This window comes from Meriones unguiculatus, chromosome 3 (assembly GCF_030254825.1).
Source record: "Meriones unguiculatus strain TT.TT164.6M chromosome 3, Bangor_MerUng_6.1, whole genome shotgun sequence".
NCBI classification, from domain to species: Eukaryota; Metazoa; Chordata; class Mammalia; order Rodentia; family Muridae; genus Meriones; species Meriones unguiculatus.
Genome location: NC_083351.1, coordinates 121,408,910 through 121,425,928, shown reverse-complemented (window position 1 = coordinate 121,425,928; position 17,019 = coordinate 121,408,910). Strand labels below are relative to the sequence as shown.

General features: G+C 40.4%; 1 protein-coding gene across 6 annotated transcripts in view; it reads left to right on the top strand.

Annotated features, from left to right (window-relative positions):
- Window positions 1–682: 682 nt before the first annotated feature.
- The window catches only part of Zfr (zinc finger RNA binding protein), a 66,586-nt gene continuing 50,249 nt past the window's right edge, over window positions 683–17,019 (top strand). For 2 of the 6 annotated variants that reach the window (XM_021633720.2, XM_060380449.1), the window contains exons 1-2: window positions 688–872; window positions 1,162–1,261. In XM_021633720.2, the coding sequence (XP_021489395.1) occupies window positions 836–872; window positions 1,162–1,261 (137 nt within the window). In that variant the 5' untranslated portion in view covers window positions 688–835. Of the gene's footprint in view, window positions 873–1,000; window positions 1,262–17,019 lie in introns of those variants that run through there. The other 4 variants (XM_060380447.1, XM_060380448.1, XM_021633719.2 and 1 more) reach the window with 4 other exon arrangements.

Sequence of the window (17,019 nt, the reverse complement as noted above, 5' to 3'; positions counted from 1 at the left end):
ACCACCCACCGCATTTTCTATTTTTTTGGCTCTAGTCTCTCATGAGCCTTCCCTGAATAAAAATTCCACGTGAACAGGGATTTTGTTTTGCTCACTAGCACCTATAACATGTCATGTCCCTAGCATCTACAACGCCCAACACCTTGTTGGGGGCCAACATGACCCTGAAAGACTGAAGGCATATGTGAGTTGGGGCGGGGGCTGGGGATGAGGGGTGGGCTTGGCAAGAGGTGTGACTCCTGTGACAGGCAGGGCTCTGGGCAGATGCTTGATGCAGCACTTCCTCTGCTTTTTCTCTCCTTTTCCCTTTTTCCCCCCACCTCCTTTTCAAAGGCTAGTGACAAGCCACAGGAATTAGGCCAGCTCAAATTCTAATGGAAATTAAACGGGAAGGGAGGGCTAAAACACAAAGAACAAACGCAGATGCAAAAGTAAAGAAAATCGGTGAAAAAGTAAGGCGGCGAAAAGGCCAACAGACGTCACTCTATCTGGTCACGCTCCCCGACTCCCCCGCGGCCGGGCGAGGCGCTCCTCCTCCGCCCAGGGGCGGCTGCAGATCACCATCGCTTGAGAGAAGGCCGGGCCCGTAGTCCCTCGAGAGAGCCCCACGCCCGCACCCCAGAAACCCGCTCCTCAGGGGCTCTGCGCCAGACCTCAGGGGTGGGGTGGGGGAGTGGGCGCGGGCCGTGAGGACTACATCTCCCAGGATGCAGCGCCCCGGCGCGCTTGCGCAGTGCGGCCGGAGGCGGCGGTCTGTTCTCCGCTGAGGAGGAGTGGGGCAGAGGAGGGAGGCAGCGGGTGAGAGTTCAGAGTTCAGCAGCAGCAGCCCGAGCCCATGATTCCCATATGCCCTGTAGTTTCTTTCACCTATGGTGAGTCTAATGTGGCCCGTGGAGGCTTCTGCCCTGCCCTTCCCCAGCCCCGGGCGGCGGGTAGGCGCGGGGGTTGGGGCCAGCTCCGGGGAGGAGGCGGCGGCCGCCACCCGGGCGTGCGAGTGAGTGAGGGAGTGCGGGGAGGGAGGCGGACGGCGGTGCGGCCGCGGCCCGGCCGGCCAGGGCGGCTTCTCACGGCCCTTTTTCTCTCCCTTGCCATCCCTCGGCGCCCCGACCCCTTCACGGCTGCCCTCCCGCCATGGGACCCGACTCTCCGTGCCCGCCGCAGTGCCCAGCCGGCTGGGGGAAGATGCCAAAATGGCGACCGGCAACTACTTTGGATTCACCCACAGCGGGGCGGCGGCGGCGGCGGCTGCGGCCCAGTATAGGTAACGGCTCCCCGCCCTCTCCCTCCCCTCTCCCTCGGCGCCCCGCGGCCGGCATCCCGCCGACGCCACGGCCCGCGGCCGCTGCCGCCCCCGCCCCCGCCGCACCGCCCCGAGCCCGGGCCCCGCGGCAAGCGCGGCCGAACCCCGCACCCTCCCCACACCCGCCCTTCCCAGCCCCGCCGGCCCCCGCCTGGCGGAGCGGGCGGGGGGAGACCTCGGAGGGTTGCGGACGTGGAGGGCCGCCCGGCCCTCCGACGGCCCCGGAGGTAAAATGGCCTCCCGCGGCCTTGGAACGGAGCCGAGCCGCCCGCCGCCGGCCCCTCGTTTTCCCCGTCCCCGCCCCGGCAGCCCCCACCTCCTATCTGCCTTTGGCTTGGGGAATGGCGAGAGGGATCGGAGGGGCCTGGCAGCGAGCGCCGAGTGTCGGGCGCAGCGGCCTCCGCCGCGACGCCCCCGGAGCCCAGATAACGTGTCTTTGTCGGCACCTTCCCCTTGGTCCTGCGTCCCCGGCCCTCTTACCCCGCTGCTCCCTCAAACGTACTGCCAGCTTGCTCCCGTCACTGCATCCATCCCACTCCCTTTGGTTTTCTTGCACGGAGAGATGTTATTATGCCAACCACCTGTGAATAGTTTAGCTGTGAGGCCGGAAAAGATGTGCGAAGTTCCCTGGTGCTGATGATGAGTGCATAGTCTTTTTAACCTTTGAGGACGGTTCCAGGTGGATCAATGAGTCTCCTTTGGGGTCTTTTTCCGCCGGGCGGGAGTGGGGGGGGGAGAAAATGCGAGTGACTCTATACTGAGTCATTGTAATGCTTGAGATGAATCTTCTACTTTCAGATAGCTGTCAGTGCTAAAGTAGCTGTAATTCTGTATAAATCTTATAGAAAATACAAAATTTTTATTTATGGATCAAAGTGAGACAGCCTCTTGGTTCAAGCCATAAGCACGCAGCTCCTGAGTATTTAGCAGGAAGAATGCATTACATCGCATATCTTAGCTGATTAGATTCATCACGATTTTATTTCGTTACCTTAGGTAAGTTGCGTATTTAAAAAGGGATCGTTGGAAAACAGACATTTTGAGTGACAGTATCTTCATGGATTTTATGATTTTTGGGACATACGTTTTTGAGTTTCCAATGGCCTTCTCTGTAAAATGAGATACTGGTTAATACTTGGGGGCTGAAAGTTCTAAAGGAGAAAAGTTAGCTGATTCTGTGGAATCCTACGATACAATTTACTGCAAGAGGTATTTATGTCTTACTGAAAAAGAAAAATCTGTGCCAATCAAAATAGATACAATGCCCCCATCTTTTAAAAGAGGTTAAAATTTGTAAATGTAAGACCCTTTTGAGGACCATGCTGAGAAAAAGGACTGAAATTATATTATCAGATCAAAATTTTGAAATATTTCAGACATCGACATTCCTTTTAAAGTTTTGAAACCAAACAAGCAGAGTTTCAACTATTGTGTTAAAATCTTTTGGGAAGGGAGAGAACATAGTCAAACTAAACAATTTCTTTTTTTCCCTGATAAATGAGAAAACTAATGGCATCTGTGGCCATAAATTTACTGTTGGCAAGTACCATGTGTTCTAGAAAATACAGTGTATAACTATTAAAATTTCTTGTTCATCTTGTACAGCATTTTTGTTTTCTTAGTATTCACTTAATGACAGATTTGCATTTTAACTGTTTAAGTACTGAAAAGAAGGGTTGCAGTTTTTAAATCCCCCCCCTCAGAATGCAGTTCTGTAGATTTAAACATTTTTTAATCCAAATATTGTGAAAATGTTGAATCCCCAGATTGAGTAAACTGATAATTCCAAGTTACTGAATTGTTTATGTATGCTTTAAGAGAAAAGACTAGTCTTGGTGTTAACTATACGTGTATCATCAAAACTAATTAAGGCACCCGGTCCTCTTACATAGGCACATATTATGAAAATTACTGGTACTTAAAAACAAGAATTCATGTCCAGTAGTGCTAATGTTTGAGGAAGATGAATAAATAACATTAATACTAACAATGTTGTTGGTTCTGGCTAGAAACAGTTGCAATGGAACTTTAAGAGGTGGAAATAGTTTGCATGCATATGTATATGCTTAATTTGAAAGATCTCAAACTTGGGGGAAGTCTTTTACTTGTGGGTGAATGCTTCACTGTCACTGACAATAGATAACCCAGAGTGAACATCAAAATCTCAATTCTGGTTCTTAGCTTTCCTAATCACATCGATATACACTATATTTGATTAAATTTACCTTAGATTCATTCACCTTTTCTCCATGCTGGAAACAGAACCCTGTGTCCTTCATGTTTGCTGGCAGTTGCTCTACCACAAAACATCCCCAGCCTATCTTTCCTATTAGTGGTGATATACTGAAGAGTTAGCATGATGAGTTGTAAAAAAGTTCCAAATAGCTTTTAGATTGTCTTCATTTGTGATAATTCATATTAAGCATTTTTTTTTTAAGATTTATTTATTCTGCCTGCAGGTAAGCCTGCACGCCAGAAGAAGGTACCGGATCTCATTCTAGATGGTTATGAGCCACCATATGGTGGCTGGGAATTGAACTCAAGATCTGTGGAAGGGCAGCCCATGCTCTTAAGCTCTGAGCCATCTCTCTAACCCCCATATTAAGCATTTCTCTGTGTTGAGCATTTATTCAGTCTTTCTCCTGCAAAGTCCCACTTTCTGTTTTTTTCTGTTTTATGGATTTTTTTTTTTAAGGACTAGTAAAAACCTACAATGCCACTTGTTTTTTGAAGATTTGCTTCCTATTGGGAAAATTTGTGAAATGTTCATTTGTATGCATTTATATATACTTCTGATAAGATGTTTAGTTTATGGATGGAGGCACAAGACAAAGCAGGTTCTCCCCTGGACAATAACCAAAATGGCTTCATGGCAGAAAGTGAGCTTAGTTGGAGAACTCTTGTGTTTGATATGGTTCACTATTAGACACACCAAACTTTACAAAAAAAGGGAAAAAAAAGACTTAGGGAGAGCACAGTCAAGGATAAAACAAAGAAAAAAAATCCATACACTTAAAAAAATGAATAAAATAATGTGTGTGTGTATATATGTGTGTCTGTCTGTATATTTTAAAGATAAACTCGTAGACCATGCTGGCCTCACTCTTAACTTTGAACTCTAGGTCTTCTTGCTTCCACCTTCCAGGTGTTGGGATTATAGGCATTGCTATCACACCAAGCTGATTACCTTCTTTGTAGCCTTGGCAGTCCTGACTTCCTTTGTAGACCAGGTTGGCCTCAAACTCACAGAGGTGCTCCTGCCTCTGCCTCCTCAAATGCTGGAATTACAGGCGTGTGCCACCGCACCTGGATTCTCTTTTATTTTTATTTATTTAATCTTTTATGATGGGGTCTCATCTTGGGCTAACCTTGAATTTACTGTGTGACCTAACCGTGAACTACTGATTCCTTTGCCTCAACCTGCAGTGTTCTATTAGAGCCACATTCAGTTTAACTAGCTAGCATAATCCTTTTTTATTTATTATTGTACACTGTCTCATGCATGGGGGCAGGGAGAGTATGTCCAGCACATCTGTGGAAATGAGATTCTAGCTTTCAGGAGTCAGTTTTCTCCCTCCGTCATGTACTTTGGGCATGAAAGAGTCATTAGGTTAATAGGGCAAATGCCCTTACCTGCTGAGCTGTCTTGTGACTTCAGATAATTTTTTATTAGGGTGGGAAAGCTCTGATATTTACATAACAGACATCATCCTTTCACCCTCTTACAGTGAGTTTCTCATCATACTCAAGAGAGTTTTTTGTCTTAGTTTTTTGAGAAAAGGTCTCACCATGTTGCCCTGTTTTGCCTGGAATTCACAGAGAAACTCCTACTTCTGCCTCTTAAGTGCTGGGATTAAAGGCATGTTCCATCACTCCCAGCAGTACTTGGGATATACAAATATGTAATGAAAAATAAATAATTTATATTCTCCATTGAGTAGAAAAATAACCATTTCTTTCAGTGTTTTAAGCAGCTATTTTCTCTTTACTTATTCTTGAAATAAACCTTGACCATATCTTGTAATTTTCATATTTGGTCAAGTTACTTGTCAATTCTCTGGATAACTTAAATCTTTAGCTGGTATTTAAGCTAGTTTTATTTTTCTAGATGTAACTTTTGGTAGCATTGCTATCTGATTGTTACTCTACCTTCAATAAAGTTGCTATTTAAAATAATCACTTGGCAACATTTTTCCCATTCTTACCAATATTTATTGAATCTGAAGAATGTAAAGGTCATACAAATGTGTGAAATAATTACTCCTTTTATTTAGACTCTCACAAAACTACTGCCTCGTCCTCCAAGTATTAACAGTCTAACACTGACTCATTGTACCTACTTAAGGGTTTCTAGTCAGCTGCGTGTGGGGGTGCACACCTAATAATCCCAGCACTCTGGGAGGCAGAGGCAGGTGGATCTCTGAGTTTGAGGCCAGCCTGATCTACAAAGTGAACCCATGACAGCCGAGGCTACACAGAGAAACCCCTTGTCTTGAAAAAACAAAAGCCAAAAAGAAAAGAAAAGAATTTCTAGTCAAGGCTGGAGAGATGGCTCAATGGCTAAGAGCATTGGCTGCTCTTCCAGAGGACCCAGCTTCAATTCCCAACACTCACATGGCAGCTCACAACTGTCTGTAAACTCCTGTCCAGGGGATCTGACACTCTCACAAAGAGGTATATGCAGTCAAACAACCAGTGTACATAGAATAAAAATGATTTAAAAAAAAAAACTCTTGTCAAGAGAAAGCATGATTTTGAGATATCTTTGGGACATGTTTCAAAATAAGTGTCTTAGATCACTAAAATAATTTGGGCAGGCAAATGATCACCTTCCATAGGCTGATTAGCCAGTGAGTTTAGGTTTTTGCTTTTTCTTTTATACTTTTTACTTGAATGTAGATATAGTGTCTTAAAAGTAACACTTGTAAGGCATGATGACTAAAATCACTCATGGGAAGGTAAAGAAAAAACAGGTGAATGGGTTTTGAAACCGATCATGAAGATGGAATTTTACTGGCTTTTTTTTTTTCAGTTTCTGTGTTCTAGTTCTACTGCTGAATCAGAGACACAAGGAGGCATATCTTAAATGTATGAGTTTGAAATAAGAAAGTCCCTCCCACTCCTAGACTTCTGCAATTTCCTATTTTTGACTTCTAGTCTACGGAGTGGGTCAAAAGGCCTGGGACACATAGCATGTCCAAGGCCTAGAGTTTAATCTCTAGTAATAGTATTTAGGAGCGAACTTATAGTTAGCCAGAATAATCCTGTATGGAATGTTGAAGTGTATGGGTAGGTATGCTTTTCCTTTATGGTGGCGTACTATCTAAAAGTATTTGAATTGAGAACTAGTTAAACTTAAATTTGAATCTCAGCCCCATTTCTTTAGTGTATTGGCCAGGTCATCTCACAAACACACACAAAAGAAGAACCAGAAAAAGTTCAATAAATTTTCTGTAGCTAAATCATACAAAAATTAACTTTTTTCTTGAGTTGGATATGATGGTGTACAGTTGTGATCCCAGTGCTTGAGCCTAGCCTGAGTAAATTCAAGACCAACTTGATCTACAAAGGGAGATCCTGTCTCAACAGATTTGCATCCCTCTTGCAGTAATGTTGAATTAAGTTACTAAATTTCATATAAATCCTGTTGTGTAAGCTAGTTCCCCACAACTAAGCTATATCCACATTCCCCATGTTTATATGGCTGTAACCTTTTGAGTAGAGATAAAAGAGGTTATATTAATGAATTTTTTAAAAAATCAGAACCATTAAATTAATTTTAATAGACTTAATATATAATTCCAGACTTAGGATTTCTGGAAATTTCAGGTTTTTAAAAGTAACTTATAAAGGGATCTTAATGGTTGTAGTGAAATGAGTAGTTAGGATAGGGCTGGAAAGATGGCTCAACAGAGTGCTGTCGGCTTTTCCAGAGGTTCTGAGTTCAATTCCCAGCAACCACATGGTGGCGCAAACCATCTGTACTGGAATCTGATGCCCTCTTCTGGCATGCATGTGTACATGCAGATAGAGCACTTATATAAATAAACAAATAAACAAATGTGTTATGTTTTTGGTGGTGAGCCTAGCCTTTAACAGCTGAGTCATCTCTCCAGCCCTAGTTTGGTTTGTTTTTTTTTTTGTTTTTTTTGTTTTTTTTTTTTTTTTGTTTTAAGGTAGGACATCTTGTAAGAAATTATTAAGAAGGACTTGGAAAAATAAAATAGGATAGGCAGATAATTAAAGACTTTAAAAGATAGAGCTATGTTTATATAGATGAGTTAGAATATATAGAATATAGACTACTTAAGATAAAGGAATGTGTGTTTTCTCACACAGTCAGCTACATTATTACTAAGAAATGTCATGGGCTAAAATAAGAGAGTCCTTGGGCTTAGAAATGTAATAACTAGCAGTGTTGGAATTATATTTTTAATCTAGTAAAAGTTAAAAAGGTTAACACTGTTCTTATCCATAAATTGTTCATGTCACCACTCTATTAGGGCCCAGGATTAAGGTCGTTTTTCAAAGAGTATGTCATTTAGTATAATAAAGCCCTGTGAAGCTCTTAATACATAGAGATCAAATTAATAAAATAAACATTATGCTTTTTGTTTCTTTGAATATTCTGTATGTTAAAAGACGTTTGAAGGGGTATATGATACTGGTGTGTGCTCTCAAAGAGTACATTGTGTTCAAAAGTAGAAACAGATGTAGCTTCATACAAATAGGTGTGCTATGGTAACAGTAATTATTTTCCTTTTAAGACTCAAGAGTATGGCAGGGCTAGGTGCACGCATTTAATCCCAGTGCTTGTGAGACAGAGGCAGGTGGATCTCTGTGAGTGCAAGGCAGGTACATGACTGCTAGGGCTATTACACAGAGAAACCCTGTCTTGAAAAACAAACAACTCAGATCAAAGTGTGTGTGTGACACTGCTATGCAGGGCTGGTGGACTCCCTGGAACTTGAGTTACAGTGTAGTGATAAGCTATGTGATGCAAGTGTGGGAAACCAAAGCTGGATCCTCTGGAAGAATATCAGGTGTTCTTAATAGCTAAGCTATCTTTCCAGCCACCATTCTAGTCATTTCATGAAATGCTAAAATGGGAAATGGGAAGATCTGACTAAAAGTATTACTTTATTTGGAAACAGTTTGTTCTGTGGTCTAGGTTGACCTAGAACTCACCAACTAGTCCAGCTACCTTCAAACAAGATAGTTCTGCTGCCTCAACCTTCAAAGGGCTGAGATTACTGGTGTGAGCCACCAGACCTCCATAGAAACATTTTTGTGGAAGTCTAGAGAGATGGCTCAGCAGGTGAGCCATATCAGCTCTCTACAACTGCCTAGAAGTCCACCTCCAGGAGATCCAAAACCCTATTCTGGCTAAGATACACATAACTGGTGTGCCGTGTGCACACACAAGTAAATAAAAAGGGGACTGGAGAGATGGCTCAGCAGTTAAAAGCACTTACAGAGGACCTGAATTCAGTTCCCAGACCCACATTGTATGTGGCTTAGAACCATCTCAAACTCTAGTTCCAGGGGATCCAGTGCTATCGTCTGGCCTCTTCAGGCAACACTCATACACATAAATTCTTTTTAAAATATAAGTCTTAAAATATAATAAAAATAGGGCCAGCCATGGTGACACATGCCTTAATCTCAGCACTCTGGAGGTAAAGGCAGGTGGATTTCCGAGTTCAAAGCCAGCCTGGTCTACAAAGCAAGTACCAGGATAGCCAGAGCTACACAGAGAAACCTTGTCTCAAACAAACCAAAATAAAATAAATATTTAAAAATACTTTTAGATGGTGGTGCATGCCTTTAACCCCAGTGCTCAGGAAGTAGAGGTAGGTGGATCCAGAGTTCCAGGACAGCCAAGGCTAAACAGAGAAACCTTATCAAAATCTTAAAAAAAAAAAAAAAAAAAAAAAAGGTTGAAATAAGCACACTTATGTAGCCTTCATTTAAACAGCAGTATCAGCATCCCAGGAGGCTTCTCCACTTTAATAATTTTTTGAAGAGTCAATATTATTTGTAAAGTAATTCACAATTCTTATCAGTGTTAACCATTATTTCTTAGGTGTTTACAAATGGGGCTCAGGAAAGGAATAAAGATTTGGTGTATAAGTCTGGTTATCATGCTCATGTTTGGTGATCCACTGCTAAAGCAGAATATGTGTAAAACCAGAGAAAGTGGTGTCAGGCATGTAAATGTGTTTTGAATGAATAAATAGCAAAGAAACTTAGTTACAAACTTTTTAGAGTCAGAGAAAGAAACAGATTGAACTCTGCTTCCATTGTGTAGGACCTGAGAATTGAACTCAGATGGTCAGACTAGCACCTTTACCCACTGAGCTGTTTTTCTCTTTTTCATCGGTGTGAATAGCCCTCATTCCCTGAATAAATGTCAGTGTTTGAGAATGGTAAAATACATGATTTTTGTGCATTCGGTTATAAAGCACTTTATATTAGGATGACTAATACTTTATTTTTTGAACTGTTCAGTTATTTAGTAGTTACAAGGACTTTAAATACAGATTTTGGGGCTGTAGTATAGTCCATATCGTTATTGCTGGGCACAGTTCTTATCTTCTACAATCAGTTGTTTAAATTGGCCTTCCACCTTTATTTGCTTAGCAGTCATTCATCTTCACTAAAGTGTCCCCCCACACACACTTTTCTATAGCAATGGAAAACTACCCAATCGCAGAACATCTTGAGTATGCTACACTCAAGCTGCAGTAATTTTCAGTCTCTTGTTAACAAGAGTTTTTCCTGTGCCTTAGAGAGCTTCTCATTTACTTCAGTGATTGCTGTTTTTCTTTGAGGTATGTTAACATGAATTCTACTGTGTTTACTCCTGCCTGGGAATTGTTAGGGCTCCTAAATCTAAAGATTGTTATTGTAAATTTGGGGGACTCTTCTGTCATTCTTTTTAGTACTGTTTTTCTCTATTTCTGATGCCAAATGGTTAAATTAACATTCTTTTGTTCTGTCCTCCAGGATAGTGGTTTTTTAAAATCTCTCTGCTTTTATACATTCTGAGTAATTGTAGATATTTTCCATTTCACTATTTCATCCTGAAATATATTCAGCTATATCAACCTGAGTTTCTAATTGCAATTTTTATATATTGCATTTCTGAAAGTTTTGCTTGATTTCTTTAAAAGTTCACTGGCCTTTTTTTGTTTGTTGTTGTTTGTTTTTGTTTTTTTTTTAAGACTGTATCTTATTTATATAACTCCCAAGACCAGCTTTGAAATAATGTCCGATGCTGTCCTTGAATACATGGCACTCCTTCTTTAGCCATGAGTGTTTTTTAATTTAAATTTTTTGGGCTTGAGACAAGGTCTCTTTATGTAGTACTGGCTGTCCTGAAGCTTGATACATAGACCATTTGGTATTGAGCTCACAGAGATCCTCCTGTCTCTGCCTTCTTAGTTCTGGATTAAGGATGTGTGTTATCACACCCAACCATCTGAGTTTTAAAATTACACTTAATTATTTGTGCCTGTTAGAGGTCAGTCAGATGGTCTAATTATTTGTGCCTGTTTAGAGGTCAGTCAGATGGTCTTCTTAATGGGAATCAGTTCTTCTACCATGTGGATCCCAGGGTTAGAATTTATATTGTCCAGTTTGGTGAAAGTACTTATGTTCACTGTGCCATCTTGGCTGACCCTATCCCATTATTTTTGATCTTGATCTTAGATTTGATACTTTTATTTTTTTAATGTAGTTAACATTCAGCCAACTTCTCTTCATCTTAACTTCTTTATGGGAATTGAGGCTTTCATAATTGGTTTTTGAGCTCTCTGGTTGGTTGGAACTGCATCTGCAGCGTTTCAGGGAAGATAGTTTGTAGCTCGTAAAATAATGCCAGTGTAAGGTTAATATTAAGCTAACTTACTGTTTATTTACATGTTAGTTCAAAAGTGGTTTCCAAGGGGGTTGTCTTATAGTTAAGGTTTTTCTTTTCTTTACCCAGGACTAAGACAGGGAAAGTTTTCTTAATGGTTCTCTCGTAAAAGCTTATAACATGCACCTTTATTTCCAGTGCTTAGAGAAGGAGGCTGCCAGTTCTTTGGGAGTTCCAGGTTAGCCTGATTTACATAGTGAGTTCCAGGCTAGTAGTAAGACCCTGTTATCTATCACATGCCATCCCAATGGGGGTGAAAAAAGGCTTTTCAATTTTTTCATATCTCTGCAGTGCAGAAAATGTCATTTATACAAATTCACTACGAACAAACAAACCCTAGATTTGGAGCTCTGGTGAAGCTAAAAGTAACAGTTTTAGGGTTTTAACCATTCCTCAACTACTCAGTCTCTTAGAACTAGCATGCCAGAAAGTGTAGTAGGCTTTTGTGACACTAGCAGCTGGCAAAGGATATTACTGCAGCTACATTGATAAACAAACGTTTCTGGTCAGTTTGGAGTTTGGGTTTGTTTTTTCACCTATTTGGGGTGGAGGAGGGGATAGTAAAATTCCCTGGAAGGAAGTAGGACATTGATTTGCATTTTTGTCTTCATCCCCTTGCATAACGGTAGCAGTGTGAAGATCTAGTGCCTTAAGTAGAACAGTTTCCGACTCTGGGGTCCAGCAGGCATAATCAGAATAGCATATTAGCTTATAGCTTTTAGCACCCAAATTTCCTTCCATTTCTGTCCAGCATGCTTACTTATTTGATAAAGTATTTTGTTTTCATATTTAGATATCTTATGTTGGATTTTTCATACATTTTTATAGCTGAATACTAAATACTCAATTGCTTTGCTACTTTATAACAAATTTACATTGGTGTGAGAGTAGAACTTTATTTAGATGGTCAAAAGTTGTCATTTCAGTCATTTTAAAGATGTAGTTTAGTAGCATTAAATATATTTACCTTGTTGTAAAACATATTTCCAGACCTTTTTCATCTTTCTTTCCCCAGAGTTCCTGTAAATCCCCATTTTACTTTGTCTTTCTATGAATTTTAACACATCTAGATATTTCTAGAGAACTACAGATATATTAGTTGAATAATATAATATCCATTGTCTTATGTTTGGCTTTTTTCACCTACATAGCATCCTTAAAATTCATCCATATTGCAACTATACAGAATTTCTTTCCTTTTCTTATGCTTCTGAATAGATATGCCACATCTTTTCATTCCTCTCTTGGTGAACAGTTTGGGTTGTTTCTACCTCTTGGCTTTTGTTAATAGTGCAGAATATATAAGTAACGCCCTGGGTGTTCCTCAGAAGTGGGATTGATGGGTCAAAAGTGGGTTGCTAGATCAAATGATAGTTTTAATATCTTAGAGAATTTCCAAAAGCTGCCTCTACCACTTGTTTTTTACAATAGTCATTCTAGTAGATGTGAGAAAATACCTCATTGTGCTTTTTGATTTGTATTTCTCCTATGATAAGTAGATTTTTTTTTCACATTTTCATAGGCTCTGTTGCTATTCATTTGTCTAATCAAGATAAATATCTGGTCTTTTATCCATTTTTTAAAAAAATTATTTATTTTTAAATGCTTTGTCCATTTAAAAGGTGGTTTGGCTATTGGGGTTCCTGTTAGAGTCATGTGAATTTTAAAATGGATTTTTTAATTCCTGCAAAAAGTCATTGGAATTTTGATAAGTATCTCACTGAATCTGTAGAACACTTTGAGTAGTAGTTAGATCCTAACATGTTCCAGCTTGAATATTCGGGATATTTAAATTGTTTCATGCAAAATATTTTGATGATTTTTTTCACCTTCTCCAACTCTTAGCAATATCTTCCCCACCTCTGTACCCACCCAACTTCATTTTCTCACTTCTTTCTTCTCTAATCAAAGAATAAGACAAAAATAACAAAATGAAATAAAAACGGGTCCATTTTGTGCTGGATAACTACTCCAGGCCTTTGTTTGTTTGTTTTTGTTTGTGTGCATGCATGGGCAATATAGTACATGCTTGAGGTCAGAGAACAACCTTTAGACATCAGTTTTCTCCTCTGTGTGGATCGTGGTATTGAACTTAGTTTGAGGCATATGACTTAACCTGTTGAGCCACCTCAGTAGCCCAGTTTTGTTCTTTGTGTGTTCATGGAGGGATTAGGGAGTGGGGGCCATTCCAACATGTAGAGTGTATGGAACCAGACTGGACTTGACTTCTGGTGACCTCAGCTGCTATCCAGTTTACTTTTGTTTTTGTTTTATTTTTTTGAGGTAGGGTTTCTCTATGTAACATTGGCTGTTCTGGATTCGCTTTGTAGACCAAGCTGGCCTCAAACTCACAGAGATCCACCAGCCCCTCCCTCCCCAGTTCTGGGATCACAAGTGTGCGCCTGCCTCCCTATTTACTTTTGAGAAGCTCTCTCACTGAATCTGGCACTCATCAATGGCCAAACAAGCCCTGCCTCTCTAATGCTGGGATTACAGGCTTATGCTACTAAACCTTTTTTTTTTTTTTTATGTGAATTGTAGAAATTTGAGCTCAGGTCCTCAGGCTTGCCTGGCACTCATTTATTAACTGAGCCATCTCATCCATGCCCTTATATTTATTCTTAACTATTTTAATCCTTTTGGTGCTGCTGTGTATTTTATGCCTACTGCCAGCTGAGGCAAGAGCTCAAAGCTAGTCTGGACTATATAATGAAACCTTGTCTCAAAAAGAAAACACTAATGGGGTTTGGGAAGATGGCTCCAGTCCCAGAGGATCTGATGCCTTCATCTGGCTTCCATCATTCACAAACATGGTACACAGATATATGTATAGCAAAACATTTATATGTATGAAAAATAAAATAATTAAAAAACATTAAAGACTTCTACTTCCTGGAGACTACATCCTCAGTGTGTTACACTTTATTTTGTTATCAATTAATTTCATACCACTAAGTATGTCTATATTTCTATATATAATATATAGTTTATATATATTATATATAATTTATCCTAATCATCTTTATATATTTATTTTTACATTGTATGTACTTTTCTTTTTTTCCTAAATTCATTGGTAGACTGTTTAGATAGTGTACTACGTTTCTAGTTCTCCTAAGACAATAGTATCTCATTCTCTGCAGGTTCTGGTGGTGCACAACAGTAGAATTTGCTGAAGGATGGGGCAGGAGTATCATATGAGTTTAAATTTAGCCAGGCAGTGGTGACATGGCACTTTTGAGGACCACCTGGTCTACAGAATGAGTTCCAAGACAGCCAGGGCTATACAGAGAAACCCTATCTCAGGGGGCAGTGGGGAGAGAATCTTGAAACATTTGTGTTTTGCTTCTCCTCTTTCCAAAATACCATCCCTCCTATTGCATTATAGTTTTTACTGCTATTTTCTCTAATTATGATTTGTCTTCTGTAAGTCTTAGATTCTAAGACTTTAAAAAAAAAAAAACTTTCCACAATGGAATACTACTCAGCAATTAAAAACAAGGAAATCATGAAATTTGTAAGCAAATGGTGGGATCTAGAAAAGATCCTGAGTGAGGTGTCCCAGGAGCAGAAAGACACACCTGGTATATACTCACTTACATAGTCCTATGAGATAGGATAAATATACTAAAATATATGCACCTAAAGAAGATAAACAAGAAAGAGGACCTGGGGTAAGATGATCAATCCTCATTTAGAAAGACAAAAGGAACATGGGAAGTAGGAGAAAACAAACAGGACAGGAGCCTACCACAGAGGGCCTCTGAAAGTGTATCAAAGCAGATGCTGAGACCCATAACCAAACCTTCAGCAGAGTGCAGGGAATCATGATAAAAGAGGAAGATAATATGACTGGGAGAGGACAGGAGCTCCACAAGGACAAAATATATCAAGGCACGGGGGTCCTCTATCAGACTGTTTTTCCAACCAAGTCCCATATTTGGATATAACCTAGAACCCCTGCTTGGATGTAGCCCATGGTAGCTCAGTATCCAAGTGGGTTCTCCTAGTAAGGGGAACAGGAACTATTTCTGACATGAACTCAAGAACTGGCTTCTTTACCTCCACTCACCCCCGATGGGGAACAGCCTTGCTAGCCCACAGAGGAGGACATTGCAGCCAGTACTGAAGACACCTGATAAGCTAGGGTCAGTCAGATGGAAGGGGAGGAGGATCTCACCTAGCAGTGGACTTGGAAAGGGACAGGGAGGAGATGAGGGAGGGAGGGTGGGGTTGGGAGGGAATGAGGGAGGAGGCTACGGCTGGGATACAAAGTAAATAGCCTGTGATGAATATTAAAAAAAAAAAAAAAACCAACTTACCTTACTCTAACTGTAAGTAGTAGTTACTATGGAGTCAGATACTGTGCTATAATTCTAAATCCTACTAGAAACCATTTGCAATCCTGTACCACTTAATGGGAAGTCTGCCTAGTCTGAAGTTAAGGTGGAATTTTTTTTTTCAGTTATGCTTTCTGACTGTAAGATCTTCTGTGGGATCATCCCTTTGTTGTCAATGCCATGATACCATTTGTTTGTTTATAACAGGGTCTGAAGTGCTGGCTGGCCACAAACTTACTATGTAGTCAAGGATGACATTGAACTGCTAATTGTCTTAACTCTACCTTTTAAGAACTGGGATTGTAGGCAAGTGTCACCAGGCCTACAGATAATGTTTCTGTTTCCTGTCTTTCTGGACATCTTTTCTGTCAGAGATTATGTAGTTTGTTTGATTCTAAACCATGGCTCTTGCCCTGATCTCTGGCCTGCTGCATAGCTGTTGATCTGGATTTTCATCTGTCTCCATTGTTTGCAAAATTTTTTTTCTTGGTTTACTTCCTGTGTAGTCTGAGTGGAAACCTTTGTGCCTAAGATGTCTTTTTAACGTACTTATTCTGATAGCTAAGCTAGGCACACAATTCTACAGAATAACCATTTTCCCTTTAACTTTGAAGACATTACCATATTGTTTGACCCACTATTGTCTAGTTTTCTAATGATTGTAACAAATATACTATTATTTTATTCTCTGAAAAAATTGAAGGGCTTCTTTTGTGTTGAAAAATTGGAAAACATCTTCAAGTTTGGGTCTTTGGTTCTTTTGTAGTAGATTGGCTGATTGAATTTAAAAATAACTTGTTTCCCTCTAGTAGTAGAAATTTTTCTTAATTTCATTTACTTGTTTTTGTTTTTTTTTTTTTCTTTTCCCCTAGAATTCTTTCTAGATATATATTGGACCTCTCTTTCACATTTTTATTTTATGTTTATTCCATAGGTTTGACTTCTGAGTAGTATAAAGTTCTTGTTTTATTATATAAATTTAGAGGTTTTGAAAATTGTGTTACTTTGGGATATTTGTTTCCTGCACTGTCAGACCTGCTTTGCAGTTGAGAATATGCTTTTTTAAAATACCTGGTAAATTGTCTGTCACCCCCTCTTCAGTTTTTTAAAGAAGAAAGTAGCAAGGCTGCCTGGGAAATCTTATTAATTAATTAATACGTCCTGAGACAGAATAAATATGTAGCCTCTCTCTCTGTACCCTGGCTAACCTGGGTCTCTGTGTAAACCAGAAAGGCCTAGAACTCACAGAGTAAAGACTCCCTCCTGCTCCAGCACTCCCTCCCTGAGTGCTGGGTGGCATGAGCCACCATGCCCACCTTCAAGAACTGTTTCAAGGCTTTTGGAGGGGAATGTTAAGATGGTCTCTCTGTGTAGCCCTGGCTGTCCTGGAATTTGCTGTGTAGACCCAGCTGGTCTCAAACGCACAGAAATCTGCCTTCTACTACCTGTGGCCTGGA